Source organism: Carassius carassius, chromosome 8 (genome assembly GCF_963082965.1).
Source record: "Carassius carassius chromosome 8, fCarCar2.1, whole genome shotgun sequence".
Classification (NCBI taxonomy): Eukaryota; Metazoa; Chordata; class Actinopteri; order Cypriniformes; family Cyprinidae; genus Carassius; species Carassius carassius.
In genome coordinates, this window is record NC_081762.1 from 35,203,245 (window position 1) to 35,227,534 (window position 24,290).

The following is a 24,290-nucleotide window of genomic DNA, read 5'->3' on the forward strand; positions in this document are numbered from 1 at the left end:
TTTCAGCGTCTGCTGTCACTAAATAAGACGTGAACACATGAGGAACATCTCCAGAACTGCTCTGATATCACTTCATGAGCATCTGACCGTTTGATTTGAGTAAAACCGTCAAAATAAAAGTCCTGTGTTACTATTGTTCAGCAGAATGTACATAGCCTACTAACTTACTAAAAAAAGCCTTTTTAAGGTTTAATCACACAACATTTCTTCCATATTTTATTTTTTTATAGTAAATCCCCTTTGTTTACCAAAAAGTTAAGTAAATTTTCAATAATTAAAAGATAAATTAAATTAATGTTTTATGTGTTTAATGTGCATTAATGTGCATCTCAGAAAATGCTTTATTTAAAACCCCAACTGAATGGCACTTAATTCATCTGTCAACTTTATTGTCATTGTTCACAGTACAAGTACAGACAGAGAAACAATGCGTAATAATTAAATGTTGATTTCTGATTTATGCATTGCATTCTATGCATTTAAAAAGTAAAAATATCTTTTTTTTCTAAAAAAGGAAACTTAGTTGTTCATTTTAAGAGACACAGGAGTCTTATTTTCTCTTGCATAATTAATATTGCTCTTTAATTAAGCAAAAACACATTTTATCCGATTACTCGATTAATCAATGGAATTCTTGGTAGAATACTCGATTACTAAAATATTCGATAGCTACAGCCCTAATATTAGCATCCACACCAGCAGGACAGCTCCTAGCAGCAGGACAGATTTGAATTGGCTTGCCGTGATCGACGGGGTTGACGGTTGAGCTACAACACCGGGGATGTCACTTGCCCCCCGCGGCACCGGCCCCATCCGTCCATTTAACTTTCTACAGTCGTGGCCAAAAGTTTTGAGAATTACATAAATATTAGTTTTCAAAGTCAAAGTCATCTTTATTTATATAGCGCTTTAAACAAAATACATTGCGTCAAAGCAACTGAACAACATTCATTAGGAAAACAGTGTCAATAATGAAAAAATGAGAGTTAAAGGCAGTTCATCATTGAATTCAGTGATGTCATCTCTGTTCAGTTAAATAGTGTCTGTGCATTTATTTGCAATCAAGTCAACGATATCGCTGTAGATGAAGTGTCCCCAACTAAGCAAGCCAGAGGCGACAGCGGCAAGGAACCGAAACTTCATCGGTGACAGAATGGAGAAAAAAACCTTGGGAGAAACCAGGCTCAGTTGGGGGGCCAGTTCTCCTCTGACCAGACGAAACCAGTAGTTCAATTCCAGGCTGCAGCAAAGTCAGATTGTGCAGAAGAATCATCTATTTCCTGTGGTCTTGTCCTGGTGCTCCTCTGAGACAAGGTCTTTACAGGGGATCTGTATCTGGGGCTCATCTAGTTGTCCTGGTCTCCGCTGTCTTTCAGGGATGTAGAGGTCCTTTCTAGGTGCTGATCCAGCATCTGGTCTGGATACGTACTGGATCCGGGTGACTGCAGTGACCCTCTGATCTGGACACAGACTGGATCTGGTGGCTACGGTGACCTCGGAACAAGAGAGAAACAGACAAATATTAGCGTAGATGCCATTCTTCTAATGATGTAGCAAGTACATAGGGTGTTATGGGAAGTGTTTCCGGTTCCGGTTTACCTAATTAATGCAGCCTAAAAATCCTTTAACGGATTTGGATAATAAAAGCATATTAGTATGTTATGTGTATGCCAGGTTAAAGAGATGGGTCTTTAATCTAGATTTAAACTGCAAGAGTGTGTCTGCCTCCTGAACAATGTTAGGTAGGTTATTCCAGAGTTTAGGCGCCAAATAGGAAAAGGATCTGCCGCCTACAGTTGATTTTGATATTCTAGGTATTATCAAATTGCCTGAGTTTTGAGAACATAGCGGACGTAGAGGATTATAATGTAAAAGGAGCTCATTCAAATACTGAGGTGCTAAACCATTCAGGGCTTTATAAGTAATAAGCAATATTTTAAAATCTATACGATGCTTGATAGGGAGCCAGTGCAGTGTTGACAGGACCGGGCTAATATGGTCATACTTCCTGGTTCTAGTAAGAACTCTTGCTGCTGCATTTTGGACTAGCTGTAGTTTGTTTACTAAGCGTGCAGAACAACCACCCAATAAAGCATTACAATAATCTAACCTTGAGGTCATAAATGCATGGATTAACATTTCTGCATTTGACATTGAGAGCATAGGCTTTAATTTAGATATATTTTTGAGATGGAAAAATGCAGTTTTACAAATGCTAGAAACGTGGCTTTCTAAGGAAAGATTGCGATCAAATAGCACACCTAGGTTCCTAACTGATGACGAAGAATTGACAGAGCAACCATCAAGTCTTAGACAGTGTTCTAGGTTATTACAAGCAGAGGTTTTAGGTCCTATAATTAACACCTCTGTCTTTTCAGAATTTAGCAGTAAAAAATTACTTGTCATCCAGTTTTTTATATCGACTATGCAATCCATTAGTTTTTCAAATTGGTGTGTTTCACCGGGCTGCGAAGAAATATAGAGCTGAGTATCATCAGCATAACAGTGAAAGCTAACACCATGTTTCCTGATGATATCTCCCAAGGGTAACATATAAAGCGTGAAGAGTAGCGGCCCTAGTACTGAGCCTTGAGGTACTCAAGTTTTCAAAAAGTTTGCAGCTAAACTGCTTTTTAGATCTTTGTTTCAGTTGTTTCTGTGATTTACTGAAATATAATTACAAGCACTTCATACGTTTCAAAGGCTTTTATCGACAATTACATGACATTTATGCAAAGAGTCAGTATCTGCAGTGTTGGCCCTTCTTTTTCAGGACCTCTGCAATTCGACTGGGCATGCTCTCAATCAACTTCTGGGCCAAATCCTGACTGATAGCAACCCATTCTTTCATAATCACTTCTTGGAGTTTGTCAGAATTAGTGGGTTTTTGTTTGTCCACCCGCCTCTTGAGGATTGACCACAAGTTCTCAATGGGATTAAGATCTGGGGAGTTTCCAGGCCATGGACCCAAAATTTTAACATTCTGGCTCCCGAGCCACTTAGTTATCACTTTTGCCTTATGGCACGGTGCTCCATCGTGCTGGAAAATGCATTGTTCTTCACCAAACTGTTGTTGGATTGTTGGAAGAAGTTGCTGTTGGAGGGTGTTTTGGTACCATTCTTTATTCATGGCTGTGTTTTTGGGCAGAATTGTGAGTGAGCCCACTCCCTTGGATGAGAAGCAACCCCACACATGAATGGTGTCAGGATGCTTTACTGTTGGCATGACACAGGACTGATGGTAGCGCTCACCTTTTCTTCTCCGGACAAGCCTTTTTCCAGATGCCCCAAACAATCGGAAAGGGGCTTCATCTGAGAATATGACTTTGCCCCAGTCCTCAGCAGTCCATTCACTATACTTTCTGCAGAAGATCAATCTGTCCCTGATGTTTTTTTTGGAGAGAAGTGGCTTCTTTGCTGCCCTTCTTGACACCAGGCCATCTTCCAGAAGTCTTGTCCTCACTGTGGGTGCAGATGCGCTCACACCTGCCTGCTGCCATTCCTGAGCAAGCTCTGCACTGGTGGCACTCCGATCCTGCAGCTGAATCCTCTTTAGGAGACGATCCTGGAGCTTGCTGGACTTTCTTGGATGCCCTGAAGCCTTCTTTACAAGAAGTGAACCTCTTTCCTTGAAGTTCTTGATGATCCTATAAATTGTTGATTTAGGTGCAATCTTAGTAGCCACAATATCCTTGCCTGTGAAGCCATTTTTATGCAATGCAATGATGGCTGCAGGCGTTTCTTTGCAGGTCACCATGGTTAACAATGGAAGAACATTGATTTCAAGCATCACCCTCCTTTTAACATGTCAAGTCATTCTAACCCAATCAGCCTGACATAATGATCTCCAGCCTTGTGCTCGTCAGCATCCTCACCTGAGTTAACAAGACGATTACTGAAATGATCTCAGCAGGTCCTTTAATGACAGCAATGAGATGCAGTGGAAAGGTTTTTTTGGGATTAAGTTAAATTTCATGGCAAAGAAGGACTATGCAATTCATCTGATCACTCTTCATAACATTCTGGAGTATATGCAAATTGCTATTATAAAAACTTAAGCAGCAACTTTTCCAATTTCCAATATTTATGTAATTCTCAAAACTTTTGGCCACGACTGTATAGTAATACAAATCATTTAGTTCAGTAAAAGAACAGACACTACAATTAAAACTGAAGCGGCTGCTCAGTGCAGTGTGACGAACGACAGTGGCTTCACAGATCAGGTCTGATGTCTTCAGTGAGGAGAGACACAGAAGACCATGGAGGATGCTTTAGTCTCCAAACCTGTTTGCCAATATTTTGGATTTTGAAAAGCCTGTTGACTTTTTCCGTTTATTGAAGTCTGAGTTTGACCTTGTATTTTGTTGTTGGAATAACTTTGCCATAGTATCTATAGTATACGATAGATTTGAAAGTTGCCATGGTTGGTGCATATAGGTGCACTATATTTGTAGTATTTTAATTTATTGTTTATTTATTAGAATTTGAAAGGTAATATTGATATTGTTTGGTAAGTGAGATCTCTGATTTTAATCCTTGAAAACCAAAAAAAAATTGTGCTTTGAAAATTCCTTGAAAGTGATTCTGTTACCGTGATGTTTTATAGTTTTGGTTATTGTTGTTTTAGGACTACTGACGATCTGACTCCTTTACACATCGCTGCATCTTGGGGGTGTTTTCAGAATCTCCGATTACTCTTAAGGAATGGCGGAAACCCAAACCTCACAGATCAAGTAAAACATTCAGTGCATTACCATCTCCAGTACTGACCTGCTGTAATGATCTGTATTTAAGTCTGTGCTTTATATCAAGTTGGGAACACTAATAATGTAAGTGTTAATTGCTTTATTTCTAGGATGGGAATAAACCATCTGATCTGGCGGAGCAGGAGGAGAACAGTAGATGTGCAAGCCTTCTTCAAGAGTACGAATCCCATACATCCAAAGAGGAGCTAGACATTCCCAAATTCCAGTATTGTAAGAATTTTAGTTGTCATTATTTGGGTTAATTATTAGGCCTCATGCTCTAACAGAAATGTGCAGTGAAAGTGAAAGATAATAGTGTTTTATCTTGTGAAAGGAGAACTTCATCATACTACCATAATATTGTCTTTATTTTTTTTCCAGCAATCCTCTCTGGACAGTCCATGAGCGACAGTTCGTTCAGTCCAGAAACTTCAATGCTTATTCCCCCTGGAGCAGGCCCATTGAGCAGCACACGCCTGTCCTGTTTTTCCAGCACTTGTAGAGTCAATGGAAGACCTTTGAACAGAGAGAGTCAGGCTTTCTGGCTCTCAGAGACGTCAGATCTTGAGTCACATGATTCTCATGTTTGGAATAATGATGACATGTGCAAGGAGTTACCGATGCTGTCTAGTAATTGTCTCTCTGCTGTGGACAATAAGAACAATCCATCCATGACATATCAGCATCAAGCCGCAGATACTGACTGTGATGTTTTGCACAATAACCCTGTTTTGTCTCAACGGGAAAACAGGAAGAGTGTCACCTTCAGGGGAAGTATTGATTATTTACCTGTAATCAGCCCAGATGAGCATCAGCAGTTCTCTCTTGATCAGTCTAGTGATCTTACATCGGATCTTTCTCAATATGTGGATTTCTTAGATTGTAAGCGTATGGCGACTGTGTTACAGAATCAGGGAATCGATGTCACGTGTCCTGATGATGTTTTCATATTTTCCAAAGAAGTTGACACAGGGGAAGATGAATTTGATAAGACTGTTGTGGGGCCTGTACAACTGGATGATGATGATGATGATGATGAATTTAAGAGCATCATTCAGCCCCACATCAGCAGTGGGTCCAGCGAGTACAACAGCTGTGGCAGTGAGCCATACCAGAGCCCCAGCACTGAAAACAGTGGAAGTCCACCTTCGTCCGAACCCTGTGACCACAAATCAGATTTGACTGTGGAGCGGTGTGGCTTCAGTGTTAGAAATGATGGAAACAGACAGCTAAAAGAGGTAGTCAGGGGTCCTATTGAACAATCGTGTGTGTCCGCAACCGTCCGAGATGCCAGTAAGATTGAGGTGACCAGTACTGAATCTGATTGTATTCCAAGTCCATTTGTTACTGGGAGAACCAGGTCCAGATTGAGTCGTCATTCTGAAAGAATGAGCCAAAAATTGGCTTCCTTTCAAACCAGCTCTTGCCTCTTTGAACAGACGCTGCCCACCGCTACCCGTTCGCGCCGCAACACTGTGAAGTCGCCTTATGGTACATCAAAGCACAGTTTTAATGAAGACAAAATGGAGGATGTTGACTCACAATTGAGCTCTCTCAAGTTATCTGTAATCTCAGATGGTCAAAGCCAAGCTGACACACTAATCCTATCCGACAGCATGGCTGACACTGTGTTAATTGCTGAAAGAAGTGTTGAACCACAGTTGGAAACAAGTGTCAGTGAGGCTGGTGATAAGGTTTCCACTCCTGAACGCATCACTGGTATACAAGAAGTGAAGAAAACCTCAACAGTAATGCCACAGATCTTCCCTACTGCTATAGGAGACAAAGAGTTTAGTGTTACGTTTGGACTTGCCTCTCAAGGGTCTTTGCCATCTCAGGTAGATAACTCAGAATCTGCCTCCAGGTTGATGTATGAATCCCCAAAAACACAGAGGAATCCAGGTGCTAATGCAGGGTGCTCTGGATGTACTCCTCGGTATAGCATGAGCCGACTGTCGGGACGCTCGCGACAGGCACTGGCCAACTTTTCTTGCACACCTGCTGGACAGCCCTTAGCTACTGAAATGGATGAACCTGTGGAATACCTTTATACTGACACTGAAGAGGGCCATGAGCTCATTGAGACCCATGTTCCCCCAATGGCCAATACCTCCTTCAGCTCTAGGATAAGCACCAGTAGCTCTGAGGACACACTGCTTTACGATTGGCGCTCCCTTCAGCTCGGCTCTACAAGTCCAGACTGCAGCACAGACAGCTATCGACCCAAACAGGAGAGTGATGTTGGAGTAAGTGGCCTAACTGACAAGGACCTTAGAAGCAAGTTAATTGAAATGGGAGAATATCCAGGACCCATAAACAGTCAAACCCGTCCACTGTACGTACAGAAGTTAAAGAGATCCCTTCAGAATACGCCACACAGCCAGAGATCTGTCGCAGTGAGCCCCAGTGGTATGTATGCCAAAATAGAAAGCATTAGTGAAATACTTAAGGCCAGGGTAATCAATAGGTGGTCATGTGATCCGTTAGCTTTTATGCATGCCTAGTTACAAATGTGTAGTTATATAACTGGCCCTCAAGTCACATGAATAAATAAAGCTTTGTGTGTGCATTTAATGATGACAACTAATTGAAAGGTCCGTTTGTAATAAAAGAGTAGAAGATCAATGATAGCACACAAATGTCATGGTTCCTTGTGTTTGATAAATGATTTCTTTCTCAGCTGCAGGTTACAGCCCAGAACTGGAAAATGTGCTTCACAGATTCATACTTCCTAATTGTCAAGCAGATGAGCTTGCTCTGTGTGAGCAGTTTGATAAGGCAGATCAGAATAAGAGATGGCGGGAGGGTTTCATTAAATCCAGCTTTAACTACCTGCTGCTTGACCCACGGTACATGGTTTCTCTCACATTGTGTTGCCTTTATTTGACCATGACTGCTTCTTTTATTGTTCACTAACATTTTTTCCTTACTGCTGCTTTACAGAGTGACGAAGAATCTACCATATCGAAGTCAGTCCATGAATCCTAAAGAATGTTTTCAGACGTTCATCAGTGCGGTTTTCTATGTTGGAAAGGGCAAGCGTTCTAGACCTTACAGTCACCTCTATGAAGCTCTGGAGTATTTCAAAGGAGACAAGAGCTCCAAGGTTAGATGTGTTTTTATTATTCATTTTGATATAAGAGGGATTTGCAGAAGATCTACCCTACTATTCCAAAGTTTGAAATTGATAATTTTGTTTATCAGGGTTGTATTTTATTCATCAAAACAATAATATTGTGAATTTTTTTTTTTTTTTATATATGTATTGTCAAGTCAAGTCCCCTTTATTTATATAGCGCTTTAAACAAAATACATTGCGTCAAAGCAACTGAACAACATTCATTAGGAAAACAGTGTCAATAATGAAAAAATGATAGTTAAAGGCAGTTCATCATTGAATTCAGTGATGTCATCTCTGTTCAGTTTAAATAGTGTCTGTGCATTTATTTGCAATCAAGTTGATTTCTCCTCTCTAAACTGTTTTAAGTGTGCTCTTTCATCAAGGCTGCTTGATGGGAGACATGAGGAAATACTGGGATCAAAGTCCAAAACCTAACCCTATAACCTAGCAAATCATTCTGGGTTAAAGTGGTTCCATAAACGACAAACTCTGTTCAAACAATCTCAATATTTGCAGGCTTCTTTTCTTTTTAAACCGCTCTTGATGTGGATCATGGATCAAATGGGTCCTTCATGACAAACAGCGAATATATCTGTGCTTTCCTCAGTGTGTAATAGACATGTCACAGGTATGTTCTTCATCTGTAAATGTCAGAAAGTCATCAGGAGTTGGCGAGGCACATGAGTGAACTAGCGCTAGAGTTAATATGCGTTTCTTATACCAGTTAAAATGTAGTCTTTTTCTTTATTATTTTCATTTTTTATTTAGTGATTTTAATGCTTTAAAAAACAATTTTTGTTCTGCAAACTATAAAAGGTAGAGCTGACAGAGATTCCAGAGAGAAATGCTGCATGAGTAACGGAGGCCAGCGAGTAGGTGCTGTGTGTGGTGCTCTTGATGTCTCGACTCCAGACTCAGACCATTCCTTGTGAAGTTCACTCAAATTCTTGAGGCGTAAATGTCTTTGATTGCGGGGAGAGAGAGACCCTGACGATCTTCTCAGCTGTTTAACTGTTTAAAGTTTAACCTTTATTGCGGGCAGGAGTGGGGGTCACAAATATGTAGTGCAGATCCTGACATCCTGGAGCCCAAAAATGAGTTAGGCTACATAATGCGGTGTCTACACTGTTTGGTCATACACCAATTGAATTACTTGCCCACTGTTATTTTGCTTTTTAATTGGAAATCATTTAATTCAGCTGGAAAGCTGAATGCGTCTGCAATGCTCCATACAGCCAGGGTTGTTTCACATAACATAAGTGCACAGTTTTAGCATACTTGGAATGCAAAATATTTCAACACAGACATTTCAGTCAAATGCTAATTTATGTAATATTTTAAACAATTAAGCCACAGAAGAAAATCAAAACATTCAAACATATTATAAATGAGGCATTTGTTGCATTCAGTGGGGTCATAATTACAGATTACAATGACAATACCAGTGTTTCTCAATTCTAGTCCTCGCTCCCCCCAGGTCTGCATGTCTCTCTTTGTTAGCACACCTGATTCGGATAATCAGCTCATTAGAAGTGAGCTCCTAGCGATTGACATGGTCCCTACACAGTGTTCATTGCTCCCCACTCCCTGAGCAGGGGAAATCCGTCAAAGTATACTTCACTTTGGAACATTGGTTCACGGATTTGTGCTGCGCAACTTCTTCACACATGGAGAAGTTTGACATCATTTACCTCTGTATACCTCGATACACCACTGTATTACTCACTATGAATGTGAAGAGCTGGGGCGCGGGGACTGGAATTGAGATCCACTGACTTTTACTCTTTTTGATGTTGCTTTGTAATGCGCCCTGTAAACATAAAACCATGTCTGCATTTGTTATCAGAGAAACTAGAAAACAACAAGTGCTACTCTACACTAGTAAAAACTCATTTGAATCATCAGTGGCAAATTCTTTACACGTGTGAACTACTTACAGATTGTGAGTCAGAACAGCCGGTATTGTCTTCTCTCCGAGGATCAGGAAACAGTCCTCTGTAAAATGCACTGCACACATCTGAATATTTGGGTTGAACTGTTCTGGAAGAGTGTTGTAAATACAACTTAACCACTGATTTCTAGTTGTGTCCTCGTTTTGAAGACCAAACTAAGTGTCTTCGCTTTCCCAATGAAACACAGTGTCTCCATGACATGGCAGCGGCGGCAACAGTGAGGATAAGTGTTACTCCTTTCTTTGGGTGAACATCTGGCTGGTGTTATGCAAATCTTCTCACACTGTGATGTAGAGATGTAGGGCGTCTTTGAATGAGGTGTTTCAGGGGTGTGTGGACAAGTATATCCTTGGATTTGAAACTTTACAGATCTTCTTCATGCACCAAGAGCTTGTTATGCGGTGTTCACACCAAACGCGATTAGAGCGTCTGGCGCGAATGATTTCAATGTTAAGTCAATGCAAAGGTGCGTTTATGAGGTCTCACGGCGCGAATGAGGCGTTTAGCGCGGTGCGGAAGACGCGAATTCGCCTCATTCGCGCGTCTAGTTCGCGCATATGACGCGAATTGAGCATTGTGCGCGATACGCGCGTTAAGTGCGAATGGTGCTTTTTGTGCATTTAAGCGTTTTGACGCGAATTAGCGTCTGCCGCCCGAGTTGAAAAATGTGAACTTTGTAGTGATGTGTCGTTCTTGAACGATTCGTTCATTTTGAACGAATCTTTAATGTGACTCGGGAAGAACGAGTCGTCTCGGGGAGTGATTCGTTCAGTCGCGCATGCGCATTATTCTATAGGTTCTGTTCTAGTAGTAGTGATTCACCTGTCAGTCAATGCAGTCTTGAGCCGGAAAGAGAATTGATTAGTTCATAGTTCGGGTCTATCGGGTTTTTGACTCGCTCCTTAATCACGTGACAGCCCCATACGCTAAAACCAATGCAATATGAGCCGGAAAGAGAATTGATTAGTTCATCTCATGAGTCTTCGGGTCGGGTCGAGTCCTTCCTTAATCACGTGACAGCCCCATACGCTAAAACCATAGACAGTAAAAGAATGCAGTATTGAACCGGAGAGAGAATTGATTAGTTCATCTTTCGGTTCTTCGGGTTGTTCGTTCTTTTGTCCCGTGATGTGACAACATTGGCTAGAGTAATTATTAAATCAGATTGTCTGTATAAACCATACTTTTGTAACATATGACACTTTATAAACATTAAAAAACACTGTGTACATACTTTTGAATTGTTGTTTATTGTTTATTTTTGTGCCAGAAAAGCTTTGTAACAAAGAGGACAACTATTCCTAAATAAATCAAAATAATAAAAAAGTATAATAAAGATAAAACTAAAAGATAATAAAGCCACAGGGTCTAATAACCTTAACAAATGAACTTTAAAAGTACAATATAAAAAAAGAAAAACTAAATATTGCACAACAAGCTTTGCTTTTTTTATATAATAACTTAAAATTAATACATTTTAAAATAAATAACACTTTTGTGCCAAAATAAAAACTTTATATCAAAGAGGATAACTATTCCCCAAATAATTTTAAACCATTTAAATAAAAATAAATGAAAATGAAGAGATACTAAAGCTACGGAGCCTTATAACAATAACAAATTACCTTTAAAATCACAACAACAACAAAAATATTGCACAACAAGCTAGTCTTTTTCTAAATAAATAAAAATAAATAAGCTTTAAAATAAATAACACACTGTGGCTATATTTTTAGGACTTGCTTTAAGGCATGTTTGCATTAAAAAAAACAAGCTCCCTGACCTTGGATGGGCTGAGTCTGTTTCTTCTATCTGAGATAATCTGCCCAGTTTTAGAAAAACTCTTTCAGATGGCACAGATGTGGCCACAATGCAAAGTCTTGTCTTTGTGACTTCAGAAAGGCTTTTGTATACTGGTGAACATCTCCTCCACCAGGCCAGAGGGTCTGATGTGCGGGGTAAGAGTGGCTCTGCAAGGTAGGCCTGCACCTTTATAGCATCTGAGGTCTTAGAAGAGGGAGCAGAAGGCCTCAAGCTTGCTACCCTCTCGTCAAAGAGAATTGATTATTCGCTTGCTACCCTCTCGTCAAAGTCTTCCCAAAACATGGCCCCTGCACTGGATCTGAAGTATCCTCCTCACTCTGAGCTGGGTTAAAACTGTTAAAGCTGAAGTTATCATAACCTTAATGTTTTAAACTAACATTAATAATTCAAATTCAAAATTTTATTTGCTTTTAATGTATATGTCATTATGTCCTTTTTTGAGCAATCTTCTTATACATATATTACACCAATATGTCAAGTCTGCCTAGGAAAAGCAATTATTATACCAGCAAACTCAAAATTGGAGTAAAAATGAACAAACTAGTATAAAAACTTTTTATTGTAAGCTTGAATTATTATATTAATATATAGCCTAGAGTTTATTTACCGATAGACAGTCAAAAAGACAAATTAATCAATATTTTATTTATAACAGGGTTTTATTTATTTATAAAATAATAACAAACCACAGATCCTCAACAAACAGTAACAAAAACACAGTGACAGAAAATGTCAGAAATAGCGTATGGGGCTGTCACGTGATTAAGGGACGAGTCAAACTCGACCCGAGACCCGAAAGACTCATGAGATGAACTAATCAATTCTCTTTCCGGCTCAAGACTGCGTTAGTTTTGCGTATGGGTCTGTCACGTGATTAAGGAACGAGTCAAACTCGACCCGAAAGACTCATGAGATGAACTAATCAATTCTCTTTCCGACTCAAGACTGCGTTAGTTTTGCGTATGGGTCTGTCACGTGATTAAGGAACGAGTCAATCTCGACCCGAGACCCGAGAGACTCATGAGATGAACTAATCAATTCTCTTTCCGGCTCAAGACTGCGTTTTGCATATGGGGCTGTCACGTGATTAAGGAACGAGTCAAACTCGACCCGAGACCCGAAAGACTCATGAGATGAACTAATCAATTCTCTTTCCGGCTCAAGACTGCGTTAGTTTTGCGTATGGGGCTGTCACGTGATTAAGGAACGAGTCAATCTCGACCCGAGACCCGAAAGACTCATGAGATGAACTAATCAATTCTCTTTCCGGCTCAAGACTGCGTTAGTTTTGCGTATGGGGCTGTCACGTGATTAAGGAACGAGTCAAACTCGACCCGAGACCCGAAAGACTCATGAGATGAACTAATCAATTCTCTTTCCGACTCAAGACTGCGTTAGTTTTGCGTATGGGTCTGTCACGTGATTAAGGAACGAGTCAAACTCGACCCGAGACCCGAAAGACTCATGAGATGAACTAATCAATTCTCTTTCCGGCTCAAGACTGCGTTAGTTTTGCGTATGGGGCTGTCACGTGATTAAGGAACGAGTCAAACTCGACCCGAGACCCGAAAGACTCATGAGATGAACTAATCAATTCTCTTTCCGACTCAAGACTGCGTTAGTTTTGCGTATGGGTCTCTCACGTGATTAAGGAACGAGTCAAACTCGACCCGAGACCCGAAAGACTCATGAGATGAACTAATCAATTCTCTTTCCGACTCAAGACTGCGTTAGTTTTGCGTATGTGGCTGTCACGTGATTAAGGAACGAGTCAAACTCGACCCGAGACCTGAAAGACTCATGAGATGAACTAATCAATTCTCTTTCCGGCTCAAGACTGCGTTAGTTTTGCGTATGGGTCTGTCACGTGATTAAGGAACGAGTCAAACTCGACCCGAGACCCGAAAGACTCATGAGATGAACTAATCAATTCTCTTTCCGGCTCAAGACTGCGTTAGTTTTGCGTATGGGTCTGTCACGTGATTAAGGAACGAGTCAAACTCGACCCGAGAGACTCATGAGATGAACTAATCAATTCTCTTTCCGGCTCAAGACTGCGTTAGTTTTGCGTATGGGGCTGTCACGTGATTAAGGAACGAGTCAAACTCGACCCGAGACCCGAAAGACTCATGAGATGAACTAATCAATTCTCTTTCCGGCTCAAGACTGCGTTAGTTTTGCGTATGGGTCTCTCACGTGATTAAGGAACGAGTCAAACTCGACCCGAGACCCGAAAGACTCATGAGATGAACTAATCAATTCTCTTTCCGGCTCAAGACTGCGTTAGTTTTGCGTATGGGTCTCTCACGTGATTAAGGAACGAGTCAAACTCGACCCGAGACCCGAAAGACTCATGAGATGAACTAATCAATTCTCTTTCCGGCTCAAGACTGCGTTAGTTTTGCGTATGGGTCTCTCACGTGATTAAGGAACGAGTCAAACTCGACCCGAGACCCGAAAGACTCATGAGATGAACTAATCAATTCTCTTTCCGACTCAAGACTGCGTTAGTTTTGCGTATGGGTCTCTCACGTGATTAAGGAACGAGTCAAACTCGACCCGAGACCCGAAAGACTCATGAGATGAACTAATCAATTCTCTTTCCGGCTCAAGACTGCGTTAGTTTTGCGTATGGGTCTCTCACGTGATTAAGGAACGAGTCAAACTCGACCTGAGACCCGAAAGACTCATGAGATGAACTAATCAATTCTCTTTCCGGCTCAAGACTGCGTTAGTTTTGCGTATGTGGCTGTCACGTGATTAAGGGACGAGTCAAACTCGACCCGAGACCCGAAAGACTCATGAGATGAACTAATCAATTCTCTTTCCGACTCAAGACTGCGTTAGTTTTGCGTATGGGTCTGTCACGTGATTAAGGAACGAGTCAATCTCGACCCGAAAGACTCATGAGATGAACTAATCAATTCTCTTTCCGACTCAAGACTGCGTTAGTTTTGCGTATGGGTCTGTCACGTGATTAAGGAACGAGTCAATCTCGACCCGAAAGACTCATGAGATGAACTAATCAATTCTCTTTCCGACTCAAGACTGCGTTAGTTTTGCGTATGGGTCTCTCACGTGATTAAGGGACGAGTCAAACTCGACCCGAGACCCGAAAGACTCATGAGATGAACTAATCAATTCTCTTTCCGACTCAAGACTGCGTTAGTTTTGCGTATGGGTCTGTCACGTGATTAAGGAACGAGTCAAACTCGACCCGAAAGACTCATGAGATGAACTAATCAATTCTCTTTCCGGCTCAAGACTGCGTTAGTTTTGCGTATGGGGCTGTCACGTGATTAAGGAACGAGTCAAACTCGACCCGAAAGACTCATGAGATGAACTAATCAATTCTCTTTCCGACTCAAGACTGCGTTAGTTTTGCGTATGGGTCTCTCACGTGATTAAGGGACGAGTCAAACTCGACCCGAGACCCGAAAGACTCATGAGATGAACTAATCAATTCTCTTTCCGGCTCAAGACTGCGTTAGTTTTGCGTATGGGGCTGTCACGTGATTAAGGAACGAGTCAAACTCGACCCGAGACTCGAAAGACTCATGAGATGAACTAATCAATTCTCTTTCCGGCTCAAGACTGCGTTAGTTTTGCGTATGGGTCTGTCACGTGATTAAGGAACGAGTCAATCTCGACCCGAGACTCGAAAGACTCATGAGATGAACTAATCAATTCTCTTTCCGACTCAAGACTGCGTTAGTTTTGCGTATGGGTCTCTCACGTGATTAAGGGACGAGTCAATCTCGACCCGAGACCCGAAAGACTCATGAGATGAACTAATCAATTCTCTTTCCGGCTCAAGACTGCGTTAGTTTTGCGTATGGGTCTGTCACGTGATTAAGGAACGAGTCAATCTCGACCCGAGACCCGAGAGACTCATGAGATGAACTAATCAATTCTCTTTCCGACTCAAGACTGCGTTAGTTTTGCGTATGGGTCTGTCACGTGATTAAGGAACGAGTCAAACTTGACCCGAAACCCGAAAGACTCATGAGATGAACTAATCAATTCTCTTTCCGACTCAAGACTGCGTTAGTTTTGCGTATGGGTCTGTCACGTGATTAAGGAACGAGTCAATCTCGACCCGAGACCCGAGAGACTCATGAGATGAACTAATCAATTCTCTTTCCGGCTCAAGACTGCGTTAGTTTTGTGTATGGGGCTGTCACGTGATTAAGGAACGAGTCAAACTCGACCCGAGACCCGAAAGACTCATGAGATGAACTAATCAATTCTCTTTCCGACTCAAGACTGCGTTCGTTTTGTGTATGGGTCTGTCACGTGATTAAGGGACGAGTCAAACTCGACCCGAGACCCGAAAGACTCATGAGATGAACTAATCAATTCTCTTTCCGACTCAAGACTGCGTTCGTTTTGTGTATGGGTCTGTCACGTGATTAAGGAACGAGTCAATCTCGACCCGAGACCCGAAAGACTCATGAGATGAACTAATCAATTCTCTTTCCGGCTCAAGACTGTGTTAGTTTTGCGTATGGGGCTGTCACGTGATTAAGGAACGAGTCAATCTCGACCCGAGACCCGAAAGACTCATGAGATGAACTAATCAATTCTCTTTCCGACTCAAGACTGCGTTCGTTTTGTGTATGGGTCTGTCACGTGATTAAGGGACGAGTCAAACTCGACCCGAGACCCGAAAGACTCATGAGATGAACTAATCAATTCTCTTTCCGACTCAAGACTGTGTTAGTTTTGCGTATGGGGCTGTCACGTGATTAAGGAACGAGTCAATCTCGACCCGAGACCCGAAAGACTCATGAGATGAACTAATCAATTCTCTTTCCGGCTCAAGACTGCGTTAGTTTTGCGTATGGGTCTGTCACGTGATTAAGGAACGAGTCAATCTCGACCCCAAAGACTCATGAGATGAACTAATCAATTCTCTTTCCGGCTCAAGACTGCGTTAGTTTTGCGTATGTGGCTGTAACGTGATTAAGGAATGACTTAAACCCGAGGACTTCTTGTCAGATAAGAGGTGAGGTGAGCTAATCACAGACTGAAGACCCAGGTAAAGAATGAATTTTTTTTCTGTATCTTATAGCATTTTAGTTTTGTATTGTTTTTAGTGTGATCAACGTTTGCGTAAGTACTAGATGTGTTGGGGAAGTAACACATAACATTTTCATTACATTTTGCTAAAATGAACGAAATGACTCGAAAAAAGATTCGTTCATTTTGCTGAACGAGACTCAAAAGTCCGAGTCGGTAAAATGATCCGAACTTCCCATCACTAGAACTTTGGCGTCAATTCGCGCCACGTTAACCAATCAGCAGCCTGCTAGGAGTCACTCATTCAACAAGGAGGAACGACTGATGTTGTCAGTGAGCAGTCAACCGGAGCTATATGACAAAAGTTCATCTTTCTATAGAGCCAGGAATAAAAAGGACCTATATATATATATATAAAACATATTAATAGATTAATTGAATAAAGGCCAAAGATAAGAAACATTTAGTTTTACCCCAAACAAATTATATTTTATCTTGAACCACTAAAGAGACATCAGAGCCAGCAGCACATATCAGAGGGTCTAGCCGAGGTGAGGCTAATCTCGGCGGATACATGATCACTGAGCTCCCGCTGATCGCATGGAGCTCATCTCATTTTTAAATAGACGCTGTCTTTATAAATAAACCGCATATTTGAGTTTAAAACAACTACATTCTCGCATGAAATACTTATAAAACTACATTTCATGACACGATAACAGTAATATTTAGAAAATTATCAGAATAAAAATGGTGGTTGAAAATGCTGCGTGAACTCAGCTGGCAGAAACCCCCCCATGATGCAAATTCATAAAAAAAATTTTTAACGAGTTAATTTCACGCGCGAATGATCTCAAAATGTTCAGGCGGCAAACTAGACGTGGTAGACGCAAATTTGATGCTCTATTCGCGTTTGGTGTGAACACAGCATTTGAAGGGAAATTGAGGCGCGTCTGAGGCGAAATCGCTTCTTGTGGGAGGGGCAAGTGCTAGCGGTTGTCTGTTTGGAAGATGGCTGGTGTTGATCGAGTATTCGGGGCTTTTCCACTTTTTCCTGCACACATCCTCTGAATAAACACATTATCTTGTTAGCGAAAAGTAGCTGTAGGCTATATTAGGGGGAAAATAGTTGTAAAAAAACAGCGGGAAGGCTGCGGGGGTCGATAAACGTGTACGTGACTCAAAAGTTAAATGTGTATTTAAAACACACACTTCCAAGCGAGGTCCTTTTTATTCCTGAAATATGAACTTGTGTGTGATACTTGTGTCTTAAGCTCCGGTTGACTGCTCACTGACAACATCAGTCGTTCCTCCATGTTGAATGAGTGACTCCTGAGCAGGCTCCTGATTGGCCTATCACGCCAGACGCTCAATTTGCATCTTCCGCGCCGCGCTAAACGCCTCATTCGCGCCGCGAGACCTCATAAACGCGCCTTTGCATTGACTTAACATTGAAATCATCCGCGCCAGACGCTCTATTTGCGTTTGGTGTGAACACAGCATAACACTCCAAAGAGAAAGGAACATTTTTATTTGCATCATATGACCCCTTTAAGGGACAGAAAGTTTCATTGAAATATTTACATTTTTGTTTTGAAGATGAACAAATGTCTAATAGGTTTGGATCGTTGGACTTAATAATCATCCAGTGGAGTTTTTGAACTGGTGCTTTGAAAACAATCTACTCAAAAGATTAATTTAATTGTTATTGCGAGTGGGTCTTCCTTCACTTCTAAATAACAATGAATTGTATATTTTCCTGAAACGTAGTGGAGTAAAGAATGACATCCTTGCATCTCACTGTCATTTTAGTACCACTCTCGCTCATGTTTCTTAATATGATGATGTAAATAACAAATGCAATCATGGTGTTTTTCTCTTCATGTGTCCAGAAACTCTGCTCAAAAGTGCAGCACATCCTGCAGGTCTGGAATGCTGGGCACGGAGTGATATCCCTGCACTGTTTCCAGAATGTGATTGCTGTGGAAGCCTACACACGTGAGGCCTGTATGGTGGAGGCCATCGGTAAAGAGACGCTCAGCTAGTTATACACATTCTTTACAGCACACATTTCCATCTTAATGTCTGTTTACCTGTTGATCTTTTAAAAGGGCTGAAGATGCTCACAAACCAGAAAAGAGGAGACTACTATGGTGTGGTGTCAACTTGGCCTGTACGAAGAAAGCGGGAGTTAGGGGTTCACCTGTTGTACAGGGCAATGCAGATCTTTTTGGCTGAAGGAGAGCGACAGCTCCGACCTGCCGACATAAGATGATCCATAGACGCTGTGGCATTAAAGAAACCATTCATAAATTACTCTTGTTCACTATTCCAAAAACATTAGCATGTTGATATAGTAATATAAAAATAAATCAACATTGTAATCTGGTACTGCGCATCAGCAGTGAATAAAATGCATTACTGTAATAGTTTTAATAACAAAACAGAGCACCAGCTTTTCAGATTCCAAATTTGATGTACCTTTTTAATCCTTGTTACTTATTGTATTGTTCCCGTTTTATGCAAATAATGAGCTACATGCAGTGTACATATCTTAGTAGTAGTGGTAGATTTTTGTTTTTAATGCATATGTAGTTACATTACATAAATCATTTTACCAGTTTTTATTTTATTTTTTGTTTCTTTTATGAAATTACGTAGATCTAAAGTGACATTTACAATTAGTTTGCTGTCTTTTTGGTTAAAATAGTTATACAATAGAGCTGGATAAAAGCTATGCTGATTAGGCTAGTTGCAATCATTGCGTAAATAAAAAGTTAGAGAAATCCTTAAGTTTGATTATTTTAATGGAAGACCGAATAAAAGCTAAAAGTAAAATCACAAAATGAGGTTTGTTATGTCTTGCTTATGTGTTTTTCAAATGAGTTCTCTTCCCTTCTTCCGTGGTTTTCTGTATTCTGTCTCTTTCTTCTCCTCTCTCGCTGTGTCTACCTGTAAAGCGTGGGATTGGTGGATGATCTGGCATGCAGCTTTAACCCCGGTCAGTCTTTAGCAAGCGTGACAGTCGGGCTTGTTTGTATGGTGTGTTCCTCTCGTCAGCTCTTGTCAGGCTCAGCATGTGTGTATCTGCGTCGGGGCTGTCAGAGAGACTGAGAGATCTCATTGGATGTTCAGTTTAGCTAGGGTTGCCACCTTCAATACAGAGAAATAAGGGACTCCTAACTTAAAACAAGTTTTCATAAAAATACTAATTGCTAATGAACTTTAGTAATTGTACAAGGTGGCGTGAACACAGATTTTGGGTAAAATATTTGTCATTGTTTGCCGACAGTAACACCATCCAAACAGTGAAACCACATAATAAATAACCGATCTACAAACATTTCTAAATTCATGTTTATTTATTATTATTGGTAAGTTAATCTATTTTATATAGTCTATTGTTAATTCTACAGTAGCCTATTGAATAATGCAATCATTTAAATTAGTTACGTTGTTTATTTGCTTCACTTAGGCACTGTATTTTTATTATTAAATATATCTATCTTATCTCTTATTAAAATAATGCTTATGTGTCTGACTGTACATCTTAACCGTAATAAATAAATCGCTAACACTTTAAAATAAGGTTCATTAGTTAACTACATTAATTAATATTAACTAATAATGATCTGCACTTATACAGCAATTGTTCATCTTTGTTCATGTTAATTTACACATTTAATAATACTTTATTAAAATCTAGTTAATGCACTGAACATGAACAAACAATGAACAGCTTTATTTCTATTAACTAACATTAACAAAGATTAATAAATACTGTAACAAATCTATTTCTTACTCATTGTTAGTACATGTTAGTTAATACACTAATGTTTAATAAATGAACCTTATTGTAAAGTGCCATTCTTTCAAATCGACTCTCTGCCAAGAGACCCGCCCTCCTCTGACTCTGATTGGCCGTGAACCTGAAACAGACCAATCAATCCACCGATGGCAGCGAGTATTACCCAATCAGGGGCAGAATAGGATGAGTCTTCACAGAATGCCGGTGGGATGATCTGCATGAGATGCTGCATTGAAGACAACTCCGAAAATACGGGACAAACTCCGTCCCGTATTGATTCAAAACGGGACCCGCTATTTTATTCTCAAATACGGGACGATTCTGTATTTTAAGGGACGGGGGGCAACCCTAAGTTTAGCGAACGAGTCGGTGCCTAAGAATTAAAGCGAAAGTGATGAAAACAAGTAACTTAGGCCTATGTGAATGAAGGTGGTACAGAAAATGATCAAAGTTATCAAGTTATCAACGTTACTGATATTCAAAATGGTAACCAAGCGCTGCTTTGTTTACATTTAGTGTATCTGCGTTTATATTGTATGTTTCAGTTTCACCTTTTGAATGACAAATATATATACTATTAATTGCTTCTGATATGAAGCGCTCGTTCCTCTCACGCATGTGCAGAACGCACGTGGTAGTCTGTGCGGTTTGTTCCACTGAAGCTTTTTGGTCTGATGCTGCCGAGCGAGGCAACGGCCACCTTTTATCGCTGCTAGTTCTTTGTAGTCAGCTTGGTGTGTCCAGGCCTTAAAGGGCCATGGTAGCAGTAGCAAGCGTGAGCGGCGATTTTCAAAAAGGTATGTTTTAGCTAGTGATGGCAAAATCGAGGCCTTGTGAACCAATGAAACAGTTGAACCAAATGTGCCATATTGTTTCGAGGCTTCGAATCAATCCGACACCCGTCTCAACGGTGACACCTAGTGGTCACTTGCAGGTGTTGATCTGAAACAACCTTGACGAGCCATTAAAAAAATGTGTTGTTTTTTTATTATTATAATGTTCTAATATGTGAAGCTTGTAACCTATAGGCTCCTCACTGTGCATAATGTTATTTTGGTCATGAAAAATGAATATTAATAAAAGAAATCAAGCCACAATGTCTCACTTTTTTAGAGATTTTTATTCAAAAATATTAATTTATCTGCTGTGGAAGGACTTAGCCTACTTCTTTTTTCACAGATAATTTCTCCAGCCTTTGAAAAAATCCTCTCACAAGGGACACTTGTTGCTGGCATACAAAGATATTTTTTTGCAAGGACATACAAATGAGGAAAGATTACTGCTCTCTCTTTCCAGTAAGTTAGTGGATCATGAGTTCTGGGCAAATACGCATCGTTGATGTATTTTTTCACTTCCACTGTGGCATCAGCTGTAGCATTGTGTATCATCTTGGTTTGATGGATGCGAGTATCAAAAAGTTCCCATAAACTGTCCTGTGTTTCTACTGGTGTTGATGGTGATGGTGATGGTGATGATGATGGGTGTGATGTTGACATTTCTGGGTCTGAATAAAAATTAAAACAGCAATTAGTAACAAATCCTAAACTGACGGCATATATGAAGGATATATTATATTACATGATTCAGATTACATAACATAACACAGACTGAAACTGCTCACCAGGATTTGTGTTTGAACGCATCAGTGAAGCACACTCCAGTGTGATATGCTTTTCAGCTTCCTGGGCTTTGGCAGCATTTCCAAATGCCACATTTTTGAACCTTGGGTCCAGCAGTGTAGCCAGTGCCAAGGCTCTAAAACTCTCATAACCTCCACATCTGGAGTGCAGACCTTCTTGCAGATGTGAGCCTATGAGCCAAAACAGGAGAAACACATATTTATAATAATGACAATAATATGACAGTTATGGCCAATCACATGGGTAGTATGGTCATTGTGGCCTACCTAATTGAACAGTTGATTCCTGCGTTGCATTTCCTTTTTTCTGTGCAAGCTTGTGCTGCAACATCCTGTACAGTGGTATAAGCTTTGAAGCAGACACTCTCTTTTCCTCTGACATCTCTGTTGTTGCGAGTTTGAATGGTTGCAGTATTGACAATGATTGTTCAATAATGTCATAATCAATACTTGCCAGGGGAGCAGTATCATTGTTTAAGTTGGAAAGTGCAGCAGCCACTGGTTCACGTTGGTCATACAAGCGCTGTAGCATGTCAAATGTGCTGTTCCATCTCGTGTCAACCTCCTGTATCAGTTTCAGAGTTGGTCTTCCCATCAAGCTCTGCATCTCCACAAGCTTGTCCTTTGCTTTGCAGCTGGATCTGAACAACCCCACTATCTTTCTGGCCTTCTGGCGTATTTCATTGATGACTGGGGTTTGATCTAGTGCCTTTTTCACAATCAAATTTAAAGTATGAGCAAAACATGGGACATGGCGAAGGTGGAGTAGCTGGGCACTTAGGATCATGTTAGATGCATTGTCAGTCACCATGCACTGAACTTTGGAGGTTATTCCCCACTCAGCCATTAGCAAGGCTTTAGCCTCCATGAGATGCTGGGCTGTGTGGGTTTGGTAAAACCTCCTTACACCCAGTACAACAGTTGCCATTTTTGCCTCTGGTGTTATGTAATGGCAAGTCACACCAAGATATCCATCCATATTAATGGAGGACCACATGTCAGCTGTAAGGCTAACAAATTCGGCCTTTTGTAGATCCTCCATTGTCTTCTCCTTGGCTTTGTTGTACTTTTCGCTGACCATTATTTTAAGCACCTTCCGGGATGGGAGGACATAGCTTGGATCAAGCTTGTTCACAAATGCCCTGAATCCCTCATCGTCCACGATGGTGAAGGGCTGCAGATCCTTCACCACCATGTTTATAAGAGCCTCATCCAATTCCCTCTGTCTGACTTTTAAAAGAGAAGACAAAACATACTTTCAGACAAATACATTGGAAATATACAGCTTCAATTAGTGCACATCTATTAAAAGTATAGCCTACTGGTTCATTATTTGGAAACCTTCCAGTATTTATAATCAGTGCTTTATATAACTTATAAACTTTATAAACAGTGTCCCAAAAGGTTGTAATTATATTTCAATTATAATTATATCCCAAACAATGCATACCTTGCTAAGGTCAAAATGCGTTTATTTCACTTTTATACAGATGTGCGATTGTGTGGTCTGTTCCCGACCGTTCCAATCAAACGCTGATTCGGCGGACCACACCTGATGAAACAATTAGTGAAACACTTCGAGGCTTCGTTTGGTCATAGTCACGTGACATGGGTGTTTCGAATCACGCTTCGGATCAGTGTTTCGACACATCTGCGCTTCGGGATCTCGCAAAGCTTCGGAACGACTGTTTCGCTTCAGCCATCCTTAGTTTTAGCATAGAATTACATTATGTTTAATTTATTGTCGTTTTTAATACTATTCATAATATGCTAAATACTTAATAGATTGTGTCATGGTTAGTGATTTTCGCAATGATTTACCTGAGCTATATGCTCCAAATGAGCTTACAGTGAAGCAGTTTTATATTATTCTTATTTGACATAAAATGTGTTGTTTAATAACTTTGCCAAAATATATCTGTTGTGCCATAATAAAATGTATGATGATTATTCTGTGTCATTCCTAATCGTTTGCTCAATCATTCAAAAATGTTTTTTTATGCACACATGAACTGGAATATAAACATTCTTAATCTCTGTATTTTTTTATTTATTTGCCCAAAAAATTAGAAAATTTAGTAGATAAAATGCACTATATAATTAAAATAAATGTATAAATGTCTTTATACACTATTTTTGTATTTAATCATATACTGCATTGTGGTGCACTTGAAAATCA

General features: G+C 40.4%; 1 protein-coding gene across 1 annotated transcript in view; it reads left to right on the forward strand.

The window, feature by feature from the left end:
• The window catches only part of ankle1 (ankyrin repeat and LEM domain containing 1), a 35,536-nt gene extending 16,026 nt beyond the window's left edge, over positions 1-19,510 (forward strand). Inside the window, exons 3-10 of the mRNA XM_059556955.1 lie at positions 4,628-4,733; positions 4,856-4,976; positions 5,127-6,416; positions 6,567-7,154; positions 7,426-7,594; positions 7,689-7,851; positions 18,557-18,689; positions 18,776-19,510. Coding sequence (XP_059412938.1) covers positions 4,628-4,733; positions 4,856-4,976; positions 5,127-6,416; positions 6,567-7,154; positions 7,426-7,594; positions 7,689-7,851; positions 18,557-18,689; positions 18,776-18,939 — 2,734 coding nt within the window. The 3' untranslated portion in view covers positions 18,940-19,510. The remainder of the gene's footprint in view (positions 1-4,627; positions 4,734-4,855; positions 4,977-5,126; positions 6,417-6,566; positions 7,155-7,425; positions 7,595-7,688; positions 7,852-18,556; positions 18,690-18,775) is intronic.
• Positions 19,511-24,290: the final 4,780 nt, after the last annotated feature.